Raw genomic sequence first — 21359 nt, 5'->3', positions numbered from 1 at the left:
TGGGGCATGTTACTTTGACCTCCGGGCCTGGTTGCTCACCAGCAAGAAGAACGCCCACCTCCCAGGGTCCCTGCAAGGGTCTTCAGGGCTAACTGTGCAAAGTACTGGTCAGCGGGCGGCACCCAGCTGGGGCCCGACATGCTGTGTGCACAAAGCCGGGCTCTTAGCAGGACGGCGGCTCTGCTCACTCCTGGGGAAGGGGAGGCAGGGCGGTGTATGCAGGTTCGTTTCGACTCCCAGCCAGGTGTGCAGATGAAGAGGCTGCTACCTGCCTAATACCCATCTTCCCTTTGTTTATTTAGCATCAGGGTCCCGGAGTTTTAGCTGGCACTTCCCAGCCTCCCTTGCAGCCAGGTGTGGATGTGACTCAGCTCAGCCCATGCAGAAGTTAGGTGTGCAACTCCTCGGCATGCCTTTAAGGGGCTCGCCTGGCACTTCCTCTTCTCCCCCTGCCGCTGGCTGGAACGAAGACGGGAGGGCAGGGGCTGGGCGGCAGCGTGCACAGGAAACGGCAGCCACACGTGGAAGATGGCCAGGCAACAAGGCGGGAGGAGCCCGGGCCTGCTCACACTCGCACCGGGAACCACCTCTCCTTGCTGCCTGGGCCGTGTTCACGGCAGTCTGCATGGTGCCCAGAGCGCAGAGCTCAGGCGGCCGCGGTCACCTGTGCTATTCCCAACACTGGAGCAGGCATGCACAGAGCCAGGGGCAGGCGGGGATGCCCCTCCCAGGCTGTCCCTCGGGCTGTGGTGGAGGGAAGAGGAGCTTTCTGCTCCCAGGCCTTCTACCCGAACCACTTACACGGACGATGGTCATGTGACCTTATGAGTGCCATGACGGCCCCACCTGAGCATGTGAAGCATTTCTTTGCGCTGCCAAAGCCCCGTGTGGACTTTGCGGGCCTGCACCTGCTGGCACCAATGCAGACATGGGCCACCCTGCGGTCACCGTGGAGGCTTAGGGCACCAAGGGGTCTCGGGTCATAGCAAGACCTTCTCATACCCGGGACCACCCCGCGGGTGTCACCGCCACAGCCTGCCCAGTCCGAGGGGTCCTGTAGGTGAGGCCACAAAACACCGAACACCCTGTTTTACCTGCGGGCGTATTTGTGAGTTTACGGTTCACACTGGCCAGGAAGATGACGAGGGCAGGTGAACCAGGGGTGGTGGGACTGACCAGGGCAAACCACTCTGTGAGGTGTGCTGACCACAGAGGCCACTTACCGAGTCATCGCACCCATCCTAGGGGCACTTGGGGGATCCACGCAGATGAATTACATTTTCAACTTGAATTCACCACACGGGGGCTTTCAGGAAAGAACGGCCCTCAGGAGGGCAGGGGGACGGGATCAGGATTCCACAGCCAGTCCACGTCAAGGCTGCTGCGAAGATGACTTGAGGGGCAGGCAGTCCTCACATCAGGGTGGGCCCCCTCTTCCCAGCGCACCGAGGGGCTGATGCCAATGGGCAGCTCTGAGCCCGGCTGCTGGTGCAGAAACCCGTCTGCCCACACCCGCGTCCCTAAGACTCGTCCCAGCGCACAAGGCAGGCAAGGAATTTTCTCCACTCTTTTTATTAAGTTAGAAAAGAGATAAAAGCAACACACCTTTCGCGGGAAGCACCATGGCTAGGTCCTCTGTGCTGTGAGAGAAGTGTGCTTTACGGCGAGGAGGCAATCCCGCGGGCAAGGGCCCTCCCCGCAGGCCGCAGCTTCCTGCACCAGCAGGGCCAGGGGCTCCCCAGGTCTCCAGCAGAGGCATCCCCGGGGCCAGAGCCAAGTGTCTTTAGGCAGCTGAGATGGATCCCACAAGCAAAGGAGCCGGCCTTTGGGGGCTCTGCAGGATCCGAGGAGCCCTGGGACACACCTGCTCTTAGCCACGCATGCCCTGTGCCCCACGACCGGAGCGTGTTGATGAGCAAACCCTGCCCAGAGGTGCCACTCCCCGAAGCAGCCCACAGGACCAGTGCTGGTGTTGAGGTGTTAGCACGCTCAGGGCTGATTAAACAGCTGGTTTGTAATGCAGCCCCAAATCTTTTATCAACAGTGTAGCCCAGTCTGGAGCCCTAATCCCGAGCCAGCCAAGTAGCACGTGCACATGGCGGGTGGCCGGGAAGCCACAGGTTTGAGCGTCCGGCCCCTCCCCAAGGCCCCGAGAGCCCCCCTCACCCTCAAATGGTGGCCTGGGGTGAGCGAGGGCTGTTAGGGTGGCCGCTGGCAGGAGCTGACCTCCCCAACAGATGCTGGGGATAGATGAGGGACCCCAGTGACTTGGGAAATGACAGCAATGAACAAATGTTTGGCAGTTCTGTTGGGACCATTGTTAGTTTTGAGCTCAGGGAGCAAAGAGGGGACAGATCCCTGTCACCAGCAGGAAGGCCGAGACGGCAGAGGATGGCGAGTGCTGGCTGGGGCTCATCACTGTCCTCCACGAGGAGGTGGCTGCAGCCCTGAGGGACCTGCAGGGGTGCCCTGAGGTCCCTGTGTGGTCCCCAGCTCGAGGCTGCTCCCCATCTTGGAGGGTAGGGCCACAGTCTGAGGGCAGGTGTGGTCTCCCACACAGGGGCCCCAGTGCTGTTGACAGGGGTGGGCCTATTAGGAGAGAGGTCGTCTCTGCCTCTAGGGTGGGCTCTGAGCAGGAGAGGTGGGGGGCAGCCCCCCAGGTAACCCGGGGACCTTGAGCCTGCCGCATGACCCCAGCTCCCCGCGAGAGCAGGCATTCAGCTTCACCACCCTGGTCAAGGGCTGGGACTTGGGGCTTTGGGGAGAGGCCCACAGGAGATCTCCTCTTTGACCTTGGGGGTCTGGGTGCTATTTGCTAATAAGGCCTGTGGATGTCACTGTGATCTCCCGGCAGTGTTTTTGCCCCTTATAAAATCTGTCCTGGGCTTTCTTCTTGGCAACTTTGTGCTCTCAGTCCCGGGGAACCCTGCTTCCCTCTGTCTGGATGCCACCGACGGCATGACGTCAAAGGCTGCGTGGGCAGTGCTGGTGCCGCTCCCACTCCCAGGACCCTCCGGCCCCAGGCCAGGACGTGCTGACACGGGTGACCTCGAGGCTCGGCAGCTGGGTCCGTCTCTCCGAGACCAGGGAGCAGTCCTGGTGGCAGCCCGTGCCCCTCTGGAAGGGCCTCTCCTCCCGCAAACCACTGCAAAGCTAAAGAGGCCTCCGCGGGCACACGAGACGCTTCTCTTCCGAAGCTCGGAACGGCCGAGGCTGCTGCTCCCAGAGCGGGCAGAGCCGCCGCAGCCCCTCAGATGCTGGCCCAGGGCTGGCTGAGCTCGCGCCGCGGCAGGCGGGCCAAGGCCACGCAGTGACAGTGAGGGCCGCAGCCGTGGGGAGGGGACAAACACGCAGAGTCTGTGGGGGGGCGGGCAGAGAGAGAGAGAGAGAAAATGAATCAGTGGCCACATTGTTCTGCCCTAATCTGGAACAAAATGAGACTCCAGAGCCGCGGGGAGGGGCTGGAACGCAGCCCTGCCGCCGTCAGCCTGGGGCCAGGCCGCGGTCCAGCCGCGCAGTCCCGAGCAATTCAGGAGCCCCCGGCCTGGCTTCCCCAAGGGTGACGGCTGATCTTGGGTGTCAGCGTGACTGGGTTAAGGGATACCCAGGCAGCTGGGAAGGCGTTTATTTATTCTCAGGGCTTCGGTAGGCACTAAGCCCGTCCCTCTTCTGCTGCAGGGAAAACCCAGGTGGTTTGGCTTTGGTTAGACTGGCTGGGCTGCCCCGGGCGTGACCGTGAGGGTGTTTCCCGAGTCACGGGACTGCGCGGGCACCGTCCAATGGGCTGGGGGCCCGGCCGGAACAGGAAGGCGGAGGAAGGGTGAATTCGGATTTCTCTCTTCCAGAGCTGGTACGCCTTCATTTCCTGCCCTTGGATATCAGAACCCCAGGTTCTCTGGCCTTTGGACTCTGGCACTGGCACCAGGGGACCCCAAGCACTTGGGCTTTCGGCTTTGGACCCGTCACGCTGCTGGCCTCCCTGAGTCTCCAGCCTGCAGCCTGCAGCCTGCAGACGGCCTTTCGTGGGACTTCTCAGCTTCCGTAACCAAGTGAGCCAATTCCCCTAAGTAGTTCCCTCTCATATGTATTTCTTGGAGGCTCCAAAAGGGAAAAGAGAAGTGAGTTCTCCTGCCAGGCTGCACTGTCTAGTAACCCTGTTGTGTTTGTCCATTCATTCATTCGAAGAAGCAAAGAGGCAACACAGTCTCGGCAAAACATCAACAAATGGTAACAGTATTAGGGGTTTTATAGGTTGCATTATCCCTCCCTCAGGCTGCCAGGCTGCAGCAATTCTGCCCTCCCCGGGTTGTCACCAAGCTCCCGGGGGCAAGGGCTGGGCTGGTGAAGGCTCCCTAAGTTCCCCCAAGCCCCTCACAGCGAGAAGCTGAGCCCCAAGGCCCTGCATAACCTGAGCTGCTTTAAGCTGCCCAACCCACAGCTCTGGGGCCTGGCTGCCAGCACCAGGGTCACCAGGGAGATGGCCCCTGCCCCAGCCACCACACACTGACACGTGGCCCCTCGGGGGACCTTAAACTCAACCTCAAAGCTGCTGGTGCTGGGGTGAAGGGCCGTGGGCCCCTGACCTGCACGTAGAGATGACACCTACAGGCAGAGGAGCTGGCCAGCTGCAAGGCCAGCTCCTGTGTTGCCCCCACCAGATCACACAGCTGCCACAGGCTCGTCCTGAGGCCATCCCAGCCTGGGTTCCCCTAATTTTTGGCAGTTGCTTCTCTGAGACCTGGTTTCCTCATCTGTGAAATGGGCTCATCCTCCAGCTGGGCTGGGGGTGGGGGGGGGAAGGGTTGGTGGCTGTGCCTTAAAGGGCTTGGGAAAGAAAGAGAAAAGGAGAGAACGTTCACAGTGAGCCCACCCTTAGCGGGGAACCAGGGGGTCGGGCGTCTGCACTCAGCTCCAGGGGCCTCCCGGCCTCTGCTGGCTGCTGTGCCCTGGGGTCGTGGATCCCACCACGACCCTGGAGCAAAGGGGCTCCCTGGAGGTGCTGCCGGCATTTAGATTCCAACACAGCAACTCTCCCCCTGCCGGGCAGCCGCTCTGAGCCGGACCGGTGCTCCGAGATGGGGTGCAGACAGGATGCCAGTGGCTGGCTCACCAGGAACGCCTGCAGGCATGGGGCCTGCCCCGGGCTCAAGTCCCGCTCCGGCCCCTACGAGCCATTCATCTGATGCCAACTTCCTCTCCTCTCAGAGCCTCAGATGCTGCCTCTGTAATAGCAGCACTACCGCAAGTAGCTCTGGGAGGACATGAGAGAATGGCAAGAGAGCATCCAAGGCAGATGCTCGCACCTACCAGGAGTTCAAATGGATGGCTGGGACAGACAAAGAGAGCTTGGGGACAGACAGCGGCTGTCATCTGGGGTGTGGAGGAGAGGCCGGCGGCTCCCGAGCTTAAGTCAGTTTTGCAGACTGGTGTAGAGGGCCCTCCGGGCACAGGGAAAGCTGGCCCGGTCAGTGATGCGATGCGGGGGGACCAGCGAGAGCTGACTTCTCACACTCGGCCCCGAGTTCCTGGGTCAGGGAGGCAAACCCGGAGGTGCACAGCGGGTACAGAAGCCACCTCTGGCCCAGGCACTGCGAGGCGACAATGCGGGGGCCGAGGTCTGGGGCCGGGGTGTCCCCACATGGCTGCCGGGCTCAGTGGAGAGTGTGGTCACTGGGGGTGCCGCTGCGGCGTGGGAGGGGGCAGGCTCGCTATATCTCAGCCCTCCCTGACCCTGATCCTTGCCGAGGGGGCTTGGCCGGCTCCTCCTAAGCCCTGGCTGGTTCGGGTGGCAGGGAGCCTCCGGTCTGGGGGTGCTCGGAGCTGCCTGGGGCCAGCGGCACAGGGTCCCGCTCCCCACCTGGCCTGGGGTGGGAGGAGCCTCCATTCCCCACAGGTGACCTCCCTGGGTTCCTAAGTTACCCGGAGAGTAGCAACGGGGAATTAATGAGGAAAAACCAATATCCTCTTGGAAGCTCACTCCTCAGGGGACCAAGAAATGTGGCAGGTCAGATTTTTCTTCCAAAGTGGAAGTGGGAAGATAAAAAAAAAAAAAAAAAAAAATCCAGATAACCCTTAAAAGAGAACGAAGCCACGTTCCTATTTGGGCGGCCCTTCACAAGCCCACACACCCCATATTTAGGGATGTGATGCCTGTGCTTGGGCCCTCCTCACCTGCTGGCGTATCCCTTTAAGGGCCTTCAAGGATTGGAGGGATGTGACTTAGTGGCTGAAACATCAGCTTCCTTTCAGAAGCAGTCCCAGCTAAGAACGACTGCTTTCAGCATTCATGTCAGCAGCTGCCGGTTCACAGAGGAAATTAATTTTTCTGCTCAGGTTCCCGCGACCTGAACTGCAGGGGGCTAAGCCTGCACACAGGGACCGGTGCTGGCCCCTTCGTGCTGCCGGGGCACAGAGGCAGGTGGGGGCGCGGGACGGGCCTGGGCTCTGCGGCTGTCGGTGCCACTTCCTCCTCGGGCTCCTCGGGCTCCTCTCATGCTGGAGGCAGAGCAGCACCTTGGGGTCCCCTGCCCCTATCCCAGCTCAGAGCCCCCAGGGTCCCAGGCTGCCTGCCCCCATCCCACAGCTGGGACAAGGGACAAGGGCTAGCAGCACACATCCTGGCCCTTCCCAGGACCTGAGAGTCAAGCACCAAACCCGTCTCTGGTGACCCACTACCCACGCCAAACCCACCACCCATGCCAGTCCCTCCCCGAGTGCCAACGGGGCTGTGAGCACACAGCTGCCCGCAGGAGAGACAGGACCCGCCTAGTGGCAGCGGCACCAGCACCTGCCTCGCCCCTGGGCTCTCCATCCTGGGACGTCCTGGGAGCTGCGACCACTGCTGAGGCCAGGGCCCCACCTCACGGGTTCTGGCTTAATAGCTCTGGGGTGTGGCCTGGGCTTTGGCATTTGTGTAGTGAAGAATTTGGCCTTGCCCCGCAGCTCCTGGGAGGTGATCTATGTCTTTGTTTGGGGCAGGGTGGTGGCCCCATCTGACAACCATGGGATTTGGGGTGGGGGTTTGGGTCATGCTGTATCCGTCCACCTGGAGACAGAGTAACCACGGGAACAGTCACTCAGCTCATCAGTCATCCATGTCCACACGGTGCAGCCCCAGTAAAAACTGCAGACACCAAAGCCTGCGTAAGCGCCCTGGTCGGCAACACTCTGTGTCCCTTCCCTGTAATAAACGGTAACAGCGTGCACGCAGCCTTCAGTCAGCAGTGCGAGTCCTTCTAGCAGACTGTTGAACCTGGGGGTGTTGTGGGAGGCCCCTGTCTCGCAGTTGGTGTCAGCAGTGACAGCAGACTTGTGTGGGGATCGTGCCCTCAGACTTTTCAGGTTGGCCTAAGTGCCACATGGCACTGTCAACAGATCCCTGTCAAAGGTCCTGATGTGTAACCGTATTTGGGAACCGCAGTGCTGCTGGTCTAGCTGAAGACATTGTCCCCGTTTTGCAGAGGAGTTGTATGATTTGCTCAAGATCAACTACAAGAGGCAACGCCAGGAGCTGACCCCCGACCACACTGGCCACCTGCTGCCCACCCAGCCGCGCCTGGAAGACCCTTGCACAGAGTGGATCCCTGCCATCCCTCCTCCCCCCCTCACGGGCCCAGGGCAGCCCAGGCTGCTGGGACTCACCTGGCTGGGCCCTGCAGGTGCTCTTCACGCGGGCAGGTGCTTCCAGGTGCTGACGAAGGCCGTGGGGATGAGCGAGTAGGGCACTGTGGTGATGCAGCTCCATGTGTCCGAAGTGGGGTCATAGCAGTCCAGGGTCTTACACCTCTGGGTCCCAAAGTAGCCCCCGACCACGTAGAGTTTGTTGCCAGAAGCCAGGGCGTGGCAGGACATGCGCTTGGCAGTCATGTCCCCGATGCGCGTCCACTGGTTGGTCTCGCAGTCGAAGCGGTAGGCCGAGGCGGCCGTGAATTCTGTGTCTCCTCCCATGATGAAGATCTGGCTGCCCAGGACGGCGGCGGCCGTGTATCGCCAAGGCTGGGGACACTCAGCCTTGATCGTCCACCGGTTCTCCAAGGGGTCGTAGCACTGGACTTTGGACACCATGTCCCTGTGGATGCTGGTCCCCCCGAAAACAAAGAGCTTCAGCTTGGCACTCACCACTGCGGCATTGCTGACACCATCCCTCAACGGGGCCACCATCGTCCACTTGTTGGCCCCGGGGTCGTACTTCTCCACTTGCTTCAGGGAGACAGAAGGTGAGGCCGGGAAGACACCCGCCAGGGACGTGTGTCCCCCCACCACATAGAGGCAGTTTTCCAGCTCGGCTGAGCCATGGCCAAAGCGGGCGATCAGCATGGGTGCCGCCTTGGACCACTCCTCGTGCACGGTGTCGTACACCCACACGTCCTTGGAGACCCCGTTCTCGGAGCCCCTGCCCCCCGTCACGTAGACCTTGCAGCCGATTGCCGAGGCGCTGAACTCCTTCCGGGGGCTGGGCAGGTCTGCCTTGGGGATGATCTCTTTGGCCTTGTGGTCCACCTGGTAGATCTTGTCGCACATGAAGGTCTGGCCCCCCAGGATGAGCAGCGTGTGGCCCGCCTTGCGCGGCCGGGCGCAGGGGCTGGTAACCACCCCGTCGTTCTGCAGGATCCTGGTCTTGCAGCGCAGGGCCTCGTCTATGATGAGCTTGGTGCGCTCGTCCGCCATGAGGAGGGCCTCGCCGGAGACGGCCTCCTGCAGGCAGTCGGACGGCAGCAGGGCCAGCCGCACACTGCGCAGGAGCTCGGGCAGGTGGGCCTTCCGCCGCTCGAGGTCATGCTTCACCCACTGCAGGATGGCCTCGAAGACCACCCGCTCGTCCTCAGTCTCCAGCTCGTCGCTCGAGATGAGGTCCAGCAGCGTGTCCTTGGACAGGCTGTTGAAGTCCTCACTCTGCCGCACTGTCTCGAAGTGCACCAGGCACATGCGCCAGGAGAACTCGTAGAGCCGGCGGCACTGGTGGGCGTCCGAGAGGAGCATCATGCCCAGGCAGTTGGAGGGAAAGAGGTTCTTCTCCAGGAACTCGGCGGCGGCGTCCCGCACGTCATGGAACTGCAGCATGTCGCCGGCCTCCAGCAGCGACTCGGCATTCTCCTCGTTGATGGCAATGCGCGAGGAGTAGGCGAAGTCCAGCAGCAGCTCCAGCACCTCGGGGTGCAGGTTGTCCTGGAAGTTGACCGTATCGTCCCGGCTCTCCCGCAGGCCGTGGCTGAACATGGCCTCGAAGTAGCGGCTGGAGGCGGCCAGCACAGCCCGGTGGCAGGGGAAGGCTCGGTCACCTGCCCAGAGCGTGACGTCTGTGAACATGCAGTGCTTGCGCAGCATGTTGAGGTGGGCCAGCACGCAGTCTGGGTGCGAGGCCTTGTGGAAGAGGGTGACGTTCATGGACCCCGTGCTGCTCCGCGACTTGCGGGTCTCGTGGACGCTGACTGACATGGTGCGCCAGCCTGCAGGGGAACGAGCCCACAGGTGAGAGGGGCTCCTGCCGTCTGCCCTCTTGCACGTCACCCTCCAACCCCGGCCCCAGATGCTCCGCCCCCCCCACCCTCCTGCTCAGCTCTGCCAAACCAAGCCCCTCTCCCTCCTCCACGTCTCCAGGGACAACGAGGGCGAGAGTGGCTGAGTCTCACCCTGCCCCGCAGAAACTAGTTTGTCCCCATCAGCATGGACCAACTCTGGGACAAACATCTTCAGGCCAAAGACGAACGACGCCCTGGACAAGCTCGGGCTGGGGCTGCCTCCCATGGCTTGAGAACATGCAAACGGCGTCCCTGACGCGGGTAAGCAGGCCCCAGGGCAGTGCTGAGTAACTGGTACCCTCACTGGCGTTCTACACGCAGGACGGCCCTCTGCGGAAGCCTCTCCTGTGAGCCCCATTTCACAGCTGCGGAAGTCATAGCTCAGAGAGGCAAAAGAGCTACCCAAAGAGCCAGTGCCGGGATTCTCAGGTGTGAAGCCCAATCTCTGCCCTCCACTGGCCCAAGGTGGCTCTGCCTCCTGCAGGGTTTGCTGTGGACACCTAAGCAGAGCCTCAGACACACCCCTGCTCCCAGTAGGCTCCGTGCTGCGCTGGACTCCCAGCAGCACTGGCCAGAAGCCCTCCCCTGCCCTTGGAAAGATCCCCAAGAGCTACTGTCATGGCCCAAGTGCTCAATGTAGACACGTTCTGAATCCAGGGGTCTTCCGAGGCCTCTTCACCCAGCTAGGACAAGTGACGGTTTGGAGGTGAGGCTGCCAGTGACTCACGCTTCACGCCAAGGCAAAGACCTGGACCACAGCAGGGGACGCTGAACACTAAAGCACCCAGACTTGCCTCAACCCACGCACTGGAGCCCTAGGGGCCCACAGAGCACCCTGGTCCCTGTAGGCGGCTCCAGGATCCTGGGCCCGACAGCGCCTGCCTGCCTGCCTCGTCTGCCCGCTCTGCCAGGCTGGGGGCATGGCACTCGGAGCCACGGTCCGTGCAGACAGACAGACAGATGGACACAGGCTCACCACCTGCTTGATGGGGGGGTGGGCGTTGTTTCCAAGGCACTGTCACTGCAGTCCAGCTGACAGCACGAGCCAAGACCCCAGTTCTGTTCTGTGGAAAAGGCGGCCAAAACGCAAGCTGCCTTCTGGCATCCCGACCCCCAAAGCCTATGCTGCCTTCTTCATGCTGGTAATGAGGCAAACAAACAAAACCGAACGTTTCCTTTTCTCTTTGAATTTTTGAAAGTATATGCCCTCTCTGCCTCCCACTCCAAGTCAATTTTCTACTTAAGTAATAATCTGGTAAGGAAAGGAAGTGATTTCATGCCTCAGTGAAATGGTGAATGAGCGGCCAACTGCACCGCTCTCCCAAGCTCACCCCTCCCCTGGCACCGAACCAGAGAAGCCACAGAGGGCCGTGATCAGAGCTGCCCGGGCAAGGCCCTGCTCCTGGGCTGGGGCAGGGAGGGCAGAGGGGACCTGCCCTTGCTGCTTGGGCCCCAGGCTCCAGGCAGCAGGACCCGCCCCAGACACCACTGTGCACACCCGCAGACTGCAGGCCCCTGGGCTCTGAGGCCCTAAGGTCAGCACCTGGAGGTGGGGTCAGACTGCAGGACACAGGTCCGGGCTGTGCCCGGTGGTCCTGGCTCCCACCAGGACCTGGGATGCCTCCCTACTCCCTGAACCTTACTTTTTTCTTCTTGTAAAGTGAAATGCCCATCCTGCCCAGGCCTCCACGACCCATTCACTCGTTGGCACCTACTTCCCGAGTGCTCTCTAAACCGGCCCCGGGTCCTGGCGTCACAGAGTCGGACAGGCCAGGCTCACCTGGTCCACGGGAGGCTTTGCTGACAGCTCAGCCCTTGACCGACTGGAATTGCCCAATCTGAATTCCAGATCCTGCAACATGTTTCCCCAACCCTTGCTGTGATTGCTAAATCCTCGCTCCCACTTCTGCCACCTTAGGTCATCAGACACTTCCCCAAATGTGGCTCTGCCGTATCCTCCCCACCCCCCACCCCTGCCATGTCTGGACATTTTAAGGGGTATTCGCTGCCTCTGATCTGCAGACCACTATCAACATTCCTGGGTTTCCAAGGGCCTAAGCACTTCATTGTACCTGCCCCTTGCCCCACTCTGGCCAGCGAGCCAGGCCGGTTCCAAGCACGAGCTGAATGCCACCTGGACTGCTTGGGCTCGGACACCCTTGTGTATGGAGCCAAAGCCCCTTGAACTCTTTCCACAGACAGCCCAAGTCACAATCCCAGCTCTTTGCCTTGGTGACTATGGCCCTGGCACCTGGATACTGCCAGAGCCTGCCCCAGGGAGTGAGTGTCACAGGTCCAGCCTCCCCACACCCCAAGCCTGGCAGGCGAAGGCCCTGGGGTTTTCTGGCCGGGGCAGTGGCCTTGCATGACACACTTTGTCCCTCAGGGTCCCCGTCGTGGTCCCAGGTCCCAGAAGGCTGCAAGGTCAGGGCTGGACCCCAGCCCCATTCTGGGGAGCCCTGTTAGCAGGGCTGCCCGTGAGGGGAGAGACTCCCCCTGGAGGGGGTTATGGGCAGGACAAAGCAAGATTCAAAGGAGGGAGAAAGCACCAGAAGGCAGGGTGCATCCAAACAGAGCAGCCACAACTGCCTTGCGGCGGCGGCCAAGCAGTTGCCTCTCGGAGGCCAGCGCCGAGTGGACAGCCCAAGACCCCAGCTCAGTGGCGTCTCCCCGCGGCAGGAGTGGGGAGCACCAGAGCAGGCTCAAAAGCAGCCCCGTCCAGCCTCTCGGAAGCCTCCCTGCGCCTGGCTCCCGCCTTGGGGGCCACAGTCCGCCAGCCGCTCTCAAGCCCACACATCCCAGGCTGTTCTGATTACCTAGGCGTCGCCCTGGGCTTTGATGGATTTAAGACACATCACCTGACTGCACGACACCGCGATGCCACAGACCAGCAATTCATCATCCTGCCGAGGGGGATCGATCCCCACCTGCAGGGAGGCGGGCCAGATGCACCTGGTAGTAACAGCGTGTGCACTCCTCTCCTCATGCTGGGAACGTTAGCTCATGTAGGAGGAAACAAAGTAGCCATGGGGTAAGACCTTCAGAAAAAAACTCGCCAGGCTCACAGAAGATTCCTGACTGAGAGCTACGGGCCCACTCTGAGAGGACAAAGAGCCCGTCAAATCTGCCATTCCAGTGTGACTCTTGGCAAGGCCTGACTCCGCTAACTGCCCCCCTTCCTCCACCAGCCGAGTTAGGGGACCTCAGCACAAGGGTGTCAGCTCTTCCCTGGACGCCAGGGAGCGAGAGAAGCACAGACCTCGGCCCAGGGCTGTCCTGCTGTCACACGGTCCCCAGCAGTGAATGGCTCAGGTCACCTCAGGAGTTCGGGGCTGCGGCCCCACCCAATACAGTCCTTGGTACAAATCAGAAGCCGCTCCCTGCTTCCCCTGAACACCAGTCTCTCAGTTAGCAGGACGGGGCCTTTGGAAAATCGGGAAAGCCAAGGCTTCCAATGGCAGACGTGGCTCTGGGCCCACGCACCAGGTGCAGAGAGGACAGCGCAGCTGGATTCCAGCCCCCAGGCCTGCACCATGGTGCACAGACGCCCTGCAAGAGCCAGCACCAGTGGTGACGCAAGGCCCCGTCCTGCCTGACGCTGAGGTAGCCCTGGCTTGTTGGAGGCAGGACTGCGACAGCAATGAGACAGCAATGACTTCACGGAAACAAGGAGCCACAGGGCCCCTCTAGGCCCCTTGGCCAGGCCCTGGGCCCCACCACAGTCCGTTTCAATCATTCCCATTTTACTGATAAGAAAACTGAGGTTCAAGGCTACACTCCTGGAACTCAGGCCTGACTGCAGAGTCTGAGCTCCTCCTTCCTCTGCTACAATGAGGAGGAAGGTGGGGAGGGCATGTTCACTCAGCAGGGGGAGGAAAGACGATGGAACGATGGCTTCCTGCCCTGTTTCCCTCAGGAGCCACTACCCACCCCTGTCCCCTCTCCTGAGGGCTGGCAGCACAGGCTGGGTGCACCCCGCTGCCTGGCCTGGAGGTCCTCTGCCCGCCTGGGTCTCAGAGGCTGTGTTGCCATCAACTACGCACGAGGGCAGTGCCAGGGAGAGGGGGCCCTGGAAACCGAAGGTGGCTTATCATGGGGCTTCCTGTGAAATAAATTCCAGGAACAGAGAACCAACCCAGGGGCCAGTGTCCCCTTCTGGGAGAAGGGCCCGTAGGCCCAGGCACTCATTCTCCCCCATCCTGCCTGTCTGCAGTTTCAAGCACGTGGGAAAGGCCCGTGAGGGTGGGTGCATGTGACGGCTGGCCATTTTGTTCCCCTTCACTCATTAGCCATGTTTCCTGAAGGAGCCCATGCGCCACGAGCCAGGGACAGGAGATAGGGTGGACAAGACAGGAAAGGCTCCTGCCCTGATGAGCCTGGCACTCTAGCCTGGGGGTGTGTGGGGCACGGGGCATCCATGAGTAATCAAATGAGAGAACGGGACCTGTCACTTCCCATGCCTATGAACAGAATCAAACAGCTGCAGGCTACAGAGGGACAAGAACGTGGGCTCCTTTAAGCCTGGGTGAAGATAAGATGCATGAGCTGACACTTCAGAGATGAGCCAGAGGCAGGATGTGACAATGGGGGAAAGGAGAGTTCCCGCAGAGGCAGAGGAACAGGCCTGGCAGGAGGGAGGTTGGGCCTTCAGGGAAGGGGGGGGCTGTGGAGACAGACAGGCAAGATCTCCTGGGGCCATTGGGGTGGACACACCTCCTATTGAGAGGCAGGGACCTCCTAAGTCCCTCCCCTGGAATCCAAGCAGGTTCTGGGACTACCACTGTGACTGAGCAACAGAACATAGCCAAAGCAACATTGTGTCCGTTCTGGGCCCAGGCCGAGATGTGCAGCCTCCACTTTCTGTCTCTCATGTCACTCACTCAATGGGAAACCAGCCACACCAGAAGCCAGACGAGCCCGAGACCGCCATGCTGCAAGGAAGCCTAAGAATGTCTGTCGGGGGAGAGAGCTGCTGGGCCACTCCCAGCTGTTCTGGCCGTCTCAGCCTAGGAGCCGGACACGAGAGGGAGGAATTCATCTTGGACATCCCAGCCCAGCAGACAGGAGGTGCAGAACAGGGGACCGCAGACATCTGACCCCTGTGCAATGAGCACAGGTCACTCAATCGAAAAACCCAGACAAGTCCTTATTAAGCACCTGCTGGACATCAGGCTGCACTGAGAGCTAAAAAATAAATAAATAAATAAAAATCAAGACGGTGTGGTCTTATCTCTCAGGCTGTACAACAGACTTGCATAACACGGAAGCTCCCGTACAAGCAGGACGGGCGAGAGGGCCGGGTGAGGACGAGGGCAAGGTGGTGGGTGTGCAGAGCTGCTCCCCTAGGTGTTCTGCTCGTGCGCCGAGACGACTGGGACAAGGCAGGCCAGAGTCCCAGGAACAGGGACCCGGAAGACAGCTCAGCCGAAATCGTGTGACCTTGGAAAAGTTAATTCGTCTCTCTGGGTCTATTCTCCTCAACAATAAAGTGATGATAAGAACAGCAGCTTCTCTGGCTGGCTGCTGGGAAAGTTATCCCAGAGGATCAGTGAAGAGGACTGAGAACCGCACCGGCCTAGCGTTTCCTTGGCCAGCCGCCCGGCCACTGCTGCTGCTGTTACGCTGTCATCAAATAAGGAACAGAGCAGACATCCCCCATCTTACTCCACCCCCAAGCTCCACTGTGCATAAGGGGCTTTCCCTGTGTACTCATGTTCAGGTTGTTCCATTTTGTAATCAGTACGTATTATTTTTATGACAGAGAAAAATAGTAAAGGTTTGGGGCCCGCTGGATCTGGGTGACCCCTGGAGGAGGAAGTGTGATGATAAAGGACTTAAAACCCAATCAAATACCGCAGCTGTGCAGGGCTGAGACCTGCGGCAACCCCTCCCAAGCGGGATTTCCAGGTGGCCAAATCCCTCCCTGCCCCAGTAGCTACGGAAACAAGCCGTGCAGGAAGCTCACTGGGTGCAGGGGTATCCATCCTTTTGATTTTCAAATAGAAAACCAACTAAGCACCCTATTAAGCAGAAAAATCTAATTGTGAATTGAAAGTAAAATGAGAATGACCACTGTAACTGAATCAGAGCCACAGATCATTCTAGATACAAGTGAATTATCAGACAATGGGTCCTCTCCCTAGATGGTTCTGCCTTTCAATGGTGCTTTCTTAAAAAAAAAAAAAACTTTATTCAAAACATTATATGTATCCTATTTTTTTTATTTAAAATGCATCTGATCAGATTTATTTGTATTTTTCACTGTGTGTGTATTCACTTATTTTACTTTTGTTACAGCTTTTTATGTGAACAGATTTCAACCTGCAATGAAGCCACAAGAACCGTGTGACCTCGCCTTTTGGTCTCAGGAGGTCGGTCTGCTGGATGGTACTTAGCACACCATCCCCCAGCCTCCCCCTGGCCCCCGCAGGAATGGGCTGGTCACACGGGTGGCTCTAGAATGGAGTGAGCTCAGGGAAGGGGCGAGATGTCTGCTTCACACACTGCTTGGTAATTACTGGGTTTCCTCTTTAGGCAGTCCCATAAACAGCTCCCCATGAAGGGGGTAGGACAGCATGCCAGTGTCCACCGCTGAGCCTGCCCCAAAAGGACAAAATCACAGCCCTTCCACAGCCTCTGAGCACACACTGAGACAACCTGGTTTTCCCCTGCTGTTCCGAGGTCAAGATCAACAGCACCAACATACCCTCTCAAACTTGTGTCTCCCCCACACCCACACACACACACAGGGTCTCTTGTAGAGTCACAGGCGACCCTACACATGGGCCACCCAGCTACCTGCAGCGGAAGCCTGGAAAGTGATGGGAGGTCCAAACAGACCCAGAAGGCCCCGCCAATGTTTCAGCGCCCTCTCCTCACGCTCCAGCCTTTTTACTTAATGCACCCAAATGTTAAGCACACTTGAGGGAGGGCAGCCACTTTGGCTTCCGTAATTGACAGCAGAGTCCGAGGCTGATGGCAGCCCCTGGCTGTAAGAGAGCAGGCCTGTGACTACAGGTTGATAGATGCTATTGAGATTGATGCCTTGGCTGGGAGCAGCGGCTCACGCCTGTAATCCCAGCACTTTGGGAGGCCAAGGTAGGAGGATCACTTGAGGCCAGGAGTTTGAGACCAGCCTGGGCAACATAGTGAGCCCCTGTATCTAAATAAAAAAATGAGAGAGAGAGACGGACGCCTTTTCTGGCGGGGAAGCAGGGCTCCAGAGCAAGGGCTCAGCGGGGCTCTGTGCTGGGCCCCACCCAGGGTGGCCGCTCTGCCTTCCCGGGCAGCACAACAGGAGGTGAGGGGTCAAAGCCTGTGAAACTCTGTTGAAAGATGAAGCAATCCTTGTTGCGAAAAATCCGTAGGGAATCCTGGTCGGGAAGGGAGCCAAATCAAATGCATGACCGTCATGTACCTAAGACCATGTTGGGCATTTCACATGTAAGATTTAATCCTCACAACCAAGCTGGACAGTTATGACTTTCCATTTTCATCAGGACGGGCACTGTTCCGCTGCAGCAACAAACAGCTCCCAAGTCTTGGTGGCTTTACAGGACAAAGACTGATTCCTTGCTCTCATACTACATGCATCGTGGTTCAGGTGGTGACAGGGGTGAGCGTTCCTCTCATCACTCTCACTCCCAGGAACCCCCCCGACAGAGCTGCCACCATGTCACCAGTCACTATGCCACAGGGAGAGGGGAGAGAGCTCTGGGAAGGGTAGCACTGATGACAAAACGGAAGGGCACCTGGAAGGACAGACACTACTCTGCTCATATCTCACTGACCCACGAGAGAGACGGCAAGTGCGACCCTACCGTAGGCTCTGCTATTTCTGTGATCTACAGATAAGAAGACAGAAGCTCAGAGGTTAATGATAATGACAACACCACCACCACTAATAAATTACAGCCACGAGTATTAACTATGTGCTGGGCACTGTTCTACGTGCTGTATGTGTTAACTCACCTGATCCCCACCACAGCCTTGGGTATAACCATCATCCTCATCGTATGGTTTAGGAAACTGGGCAGGGAGATGCCAGGAATCTGCCCAAAGCCACGTGGGGAGTGGCAGCAGTGCCCTTGGCCGGCTACACTGTGCTACCCTGTGCAAGCCCAGTGTCAGGAGGTGGGGGAAGGGGTGGCTTTTAAATCCTGGCTGTCTCACTCTTTTCCTGCATCGAGGGGCACGGGGGAGAGGTCTGCGGAGCCTCAGCCTGGTGCCCACCAGCAGGTCCCGGCACCAGGACATCATCCTCTCGGCCCACCCCTTGAATCAGCCCTTCTCAACCAGCTTCTGTGCCACAGGGGACAGTGAGGTCTTGAAGAGGACTGAGCCCCCAGACCTCATGACATCTACTACAAGTAAGGAAGTATCTTCTCCCCTGTGTGGCAGTGGTCCTAGTGGGGTGCAGCCTGTGTTCAGACGAGGAACCCCAATTGAGAAAGTTCACCTTAGGGAAAAGATCTAACACTCTCCCAGGACTTGTCCAGCTACTCAAAGACAGCATATGAATTTGGCCAGCTCCTCACCAACATTTATTTTTTTAAGGAGAGGCCATCTTGCTCCGGGACGAGCAAGCCTGCTGAGCCCTCCCGCAGACGCCGTCCCGGCCACACCTCCAGCCCACAGCAGGTGCAGGTGCAGGTGCAAGTGCCACCGCCACTGACAGGCAGTGCCCCTCTCTGCCCAGTACGGTGCCTTCTCAGAGAGAGTGGGGCTCCGCAGAGCCAGGGAGACAGGCCAAGAGGCACACCCAGGGGCTCCATCATATTGGCTCTTACTGAAAAGACAACACAACAGGGACAAACAAGACAGATGACATGCCAATCCCCTAGAAGCACAGCCCCCAACACAGGCATTCTCAGGGGGTGGGCATAGTGGGGATTGCGGATTACTTCTGCTAAGGGGGCAAAAACTAGTTTGTGGGGAACAAAAAACTCTTATTCTTTTTATGTCTAAAGCACAGATATGTATCTGTGTTATTAAAATGTAATGGGGGGTGTGTGCAATTAGGGGAAAAAAGGTCTAGAAAGGCTTAGGGGTGGGGAGGTGCTAACAAGAAAAGATTGAGAAACAGTGTAGACAGAACTATTTCCACTTTGGCTTATTGTTTTCAGGCTTATCCAAAAATAAACACTTTTAAATTGTTGCAACTACAGAATACTGTTTTACAGTTTTTACTTTAACCTTTCACATAGTTGCCACTTTCCCATCCTTCCTTCACTACTGAACAAAGGCTAATTGAAGGCCCACATGTGTGACCCACAGTCTTCCCCGCCCACGTGAAACTTCATCTAGCATCTCTGTAGTTGTCAATCGTCAATTTCAACGTCTGTGAAACATAAAATCACCATGATTTACTAATCCATCCACCCATAGTTTTTTAAATTTTATCCGGAGAACAAATAATGTCTTTGTTTCTGTTAAATTGCTGTATTCTCTTGAGATAAATTCTTTGGAAAAGAACATATAGTTTTTTTGAGACAGGGTCTTGCTCTGTTGCCTGGGCTGGAGTGCAGTGGCATCATCACAGCTCACTGCAGCCTCAAACTCCTGGGCTCAAGCGATCCTCCTGCCTCAGCCTCCCGAGTAGCTGGCACTACAGGCACACACCACCACACCTGGCTAAGTTTTCCATTTTTTGTAGAGATGGGGTCCTGCTCTTACTCAGGCTGGTCTTGAACTCCTGACCTCAAGTGATCCTTCTAACTCGGTCTCCCAGAATGCTAGGATTATAGGTGTGAGCCACTGCACCCGGCTGAAGGATAGATTTTTGATGCCATATTGTCCTAAGGTTCTATCTCCCAGGTAGGCCACCCACCAAGCCATGCTTAAACCACTCTGCAACAAAGAGCCATCCTTCAGCTAAGAGAGGGGTGGCACAGCACCTCCAAATCCACCAGGGAGATGGAAGGGGCCGCCTGGCTTCTCCCTGCCACATCCTGCTCAGCCTCGGCGTGGAGCACTGCCCGTACTGCCTCTGGCCCCAGAGCTGGGAGTCAGCTGCAAGCTCCAGCCGTTGCTCCAGCAGGGCCAGTGAAATGGACACCACCGCCATAACCACCGAGGGGACAAAGGGCACCCAGGTTCACCCATCTGGTGAAGTAACTTGTTCCTTCACTTACCCAGAGCGAGCAGAGAGAGAAACAAAGAGGGGCAGAGCTCGGGACTCCCTTCAAAGCAAACGTTGCTTCCCAACCAGGGCTCCTCCCTCTGCAGCAGGGCGGCTGGCCCTATCTGGGGGTCTGGAGGAGGCTGTCTCTCCTCCTGTCTGGTCCCACAGATGGAGCCATTAAAAGCACTCTGGCCTAGATATCACTTTCAACGAGCCACCTGGAGTGACAGTCTTGGAGGAAAATGAACATGTAGAAATAGAACAAAAAAAAGCAAGAGCAAAGCCCCAGCCATTTGCTGGTAGTGGGTTTCTCTCTCCCTGTTCCCCAGCTTTGTTCCCCCCAGGCTATCAGTGTCTGGTGTTGAATTGGAATGAGGATGTCCCTCAATTCCTAAAGCCCAAGACACAGCCCCTCAATTCCTAAAGCCCAAGACACAGCCCCTCTCTCCCCACTGAGACCAGAGCAAGGGAGGGGCGGTGTAGTCGGTACAATCTCTTTGGACAACAATTGGGCAACATCTTACAAATGACAAACACACGTGCCCTCTGCCCCAGCATTCCCACTCCTAGGAATTCGCCCTCAGTCACACCTGCACACGGGCAAGGGCATCCACCGCGGCTGGGCTGCAGGAGCAAAAGGCTGGAAATACCCTCAGTGTTCATGACTAAGAGGCCAGTTAGGTAAACTCTGACATGGTCACACAACAGAGTACTGTACAGTTGTATATAAAAATTAAGCACTGGCCTTATGTGCTAAAATGAGAAGAGCTGTGTATAAGGTGGTGTTGTGTTAAAAACCAGACCACTCACTCACACACACACGTTATACACACACACACTCACTGGTATCTGCACCAAGTCCCTGGCAGGGCTGTGTGGGCAACTGGTTGATAACAGCTACTGAGGGTGGGAGAGCAGGGAAGACTCAGCTCTCACGGCACACCCCCTGGACCTGTTTAACTCTGCGTCCGAGGGAGGCAACATCACCTTTCAGACACCTTGCTGTACTTGGCCCTCACGCAGGAGCTTTACGTGCATCCTTTTACTCAATCCTTACAACACCTCTTCGAGGTCTCATGGTCCTGATTGCGCAGAGGGGCGAACTGAGACTCTGAAAAGATGAGTGACGTGCACACATCCTCAGTTTGGCTGGGGCCCAGATGCAGACCTGTCTCACTCCAAAGTCCCTGCTTAAATGGCAAAACATGGGCTATTAGGAAGAAGATCCATGCTCCTGGCCAGCACCACCTGTGTGCCTGAACAGAACGCCACCGCAAACGGAGCACGAACCCACGCCCGCCTTCCCGGGACTCTGGGAGAGGAGGCAGCGCGTGGCGATGTCAGGCTGAGCACCGCCAGGAAGGGCACACGAGGCAGAGGGCCGGGGCCACATACCAGGGCTGTCCTCCGGCACCTGCCTTCCTTCCCACCCGAGAACAGTGACAGCCATCCGGGACCTCCCACGTGCCAACACTCCCACCCCTGTGGTAAGTCCAGTCCCTGGTACTCAGATGCTCAGTGCCTCAGTTTCTTTATTTGTAAAAGGGGTGTGAAAATAACTACACTAACCCTAAAGGATAACTGAGGGACTAAAGGGGGAAAATGGGTGTATAGAGCCGGACACGGGGGCCCAGCACTCTGCTCCCATTTTGGGGGGACTTTGGGTAGTACAGCTAGTCTCAAACTGTTTGGTCTCAGGATCCCTTTGTAATTTAAAA

The 21359-nt window shown here is 58.1% G+C and overlaps 1 protein-coding gene across 2 annotated transcripts in view; it reads right to left on the bottom strand.

Annotated features, from left to right (window-relative positions):
- Positions 1–2974: 2974 nt before the first annotated feature.
- Positions 2975–21359, bottom strand: part of KLHL25 (kelch like family member 25) — a 29405-nt gene continuing 11020 nt past the window's right edge. For both annotated transcript variants that reach the window (XM_045561047.1, XM_045561048.1), the window contains exons 2-3: positions 7642–9446; positions 2975–3357 (exon numbers count right to left, since the gene is read on the bottom strand). In XM_045561047.1, coding sequence (XP_045417003.1) covers positions 7666–9435 — 1770 coding nt within the window. In that variant the 5' untranslated portion in view covers positions 9436–9446 and the 3' untranslated portion in view covers positions 2975–3357; positions 7642–7665. The remainder of the gene's footprint in view (positions 3358–7641; positions 9447–21359) is intronic.

This window comes from Lemur catta, chromosome 9 (assembly GCF_020740605.2).
Source record: "Lemur catta isolate mLemCat1 chromosome 9, mLemCat1.pri, whole genome shotgun sequence".
Classification (NCBI taxonomy): domain Eukaryota; kingdom Metazoa; phylum Chordata; class Mammalia; order Primates; family Lemuridae; genus Lemur; species Lemur catta.
The sequence above is the reverse complement of the archived record's forward strand: the minus strand, read 5'-3'. Positions and strand labels throughout refer to the sequence as shown.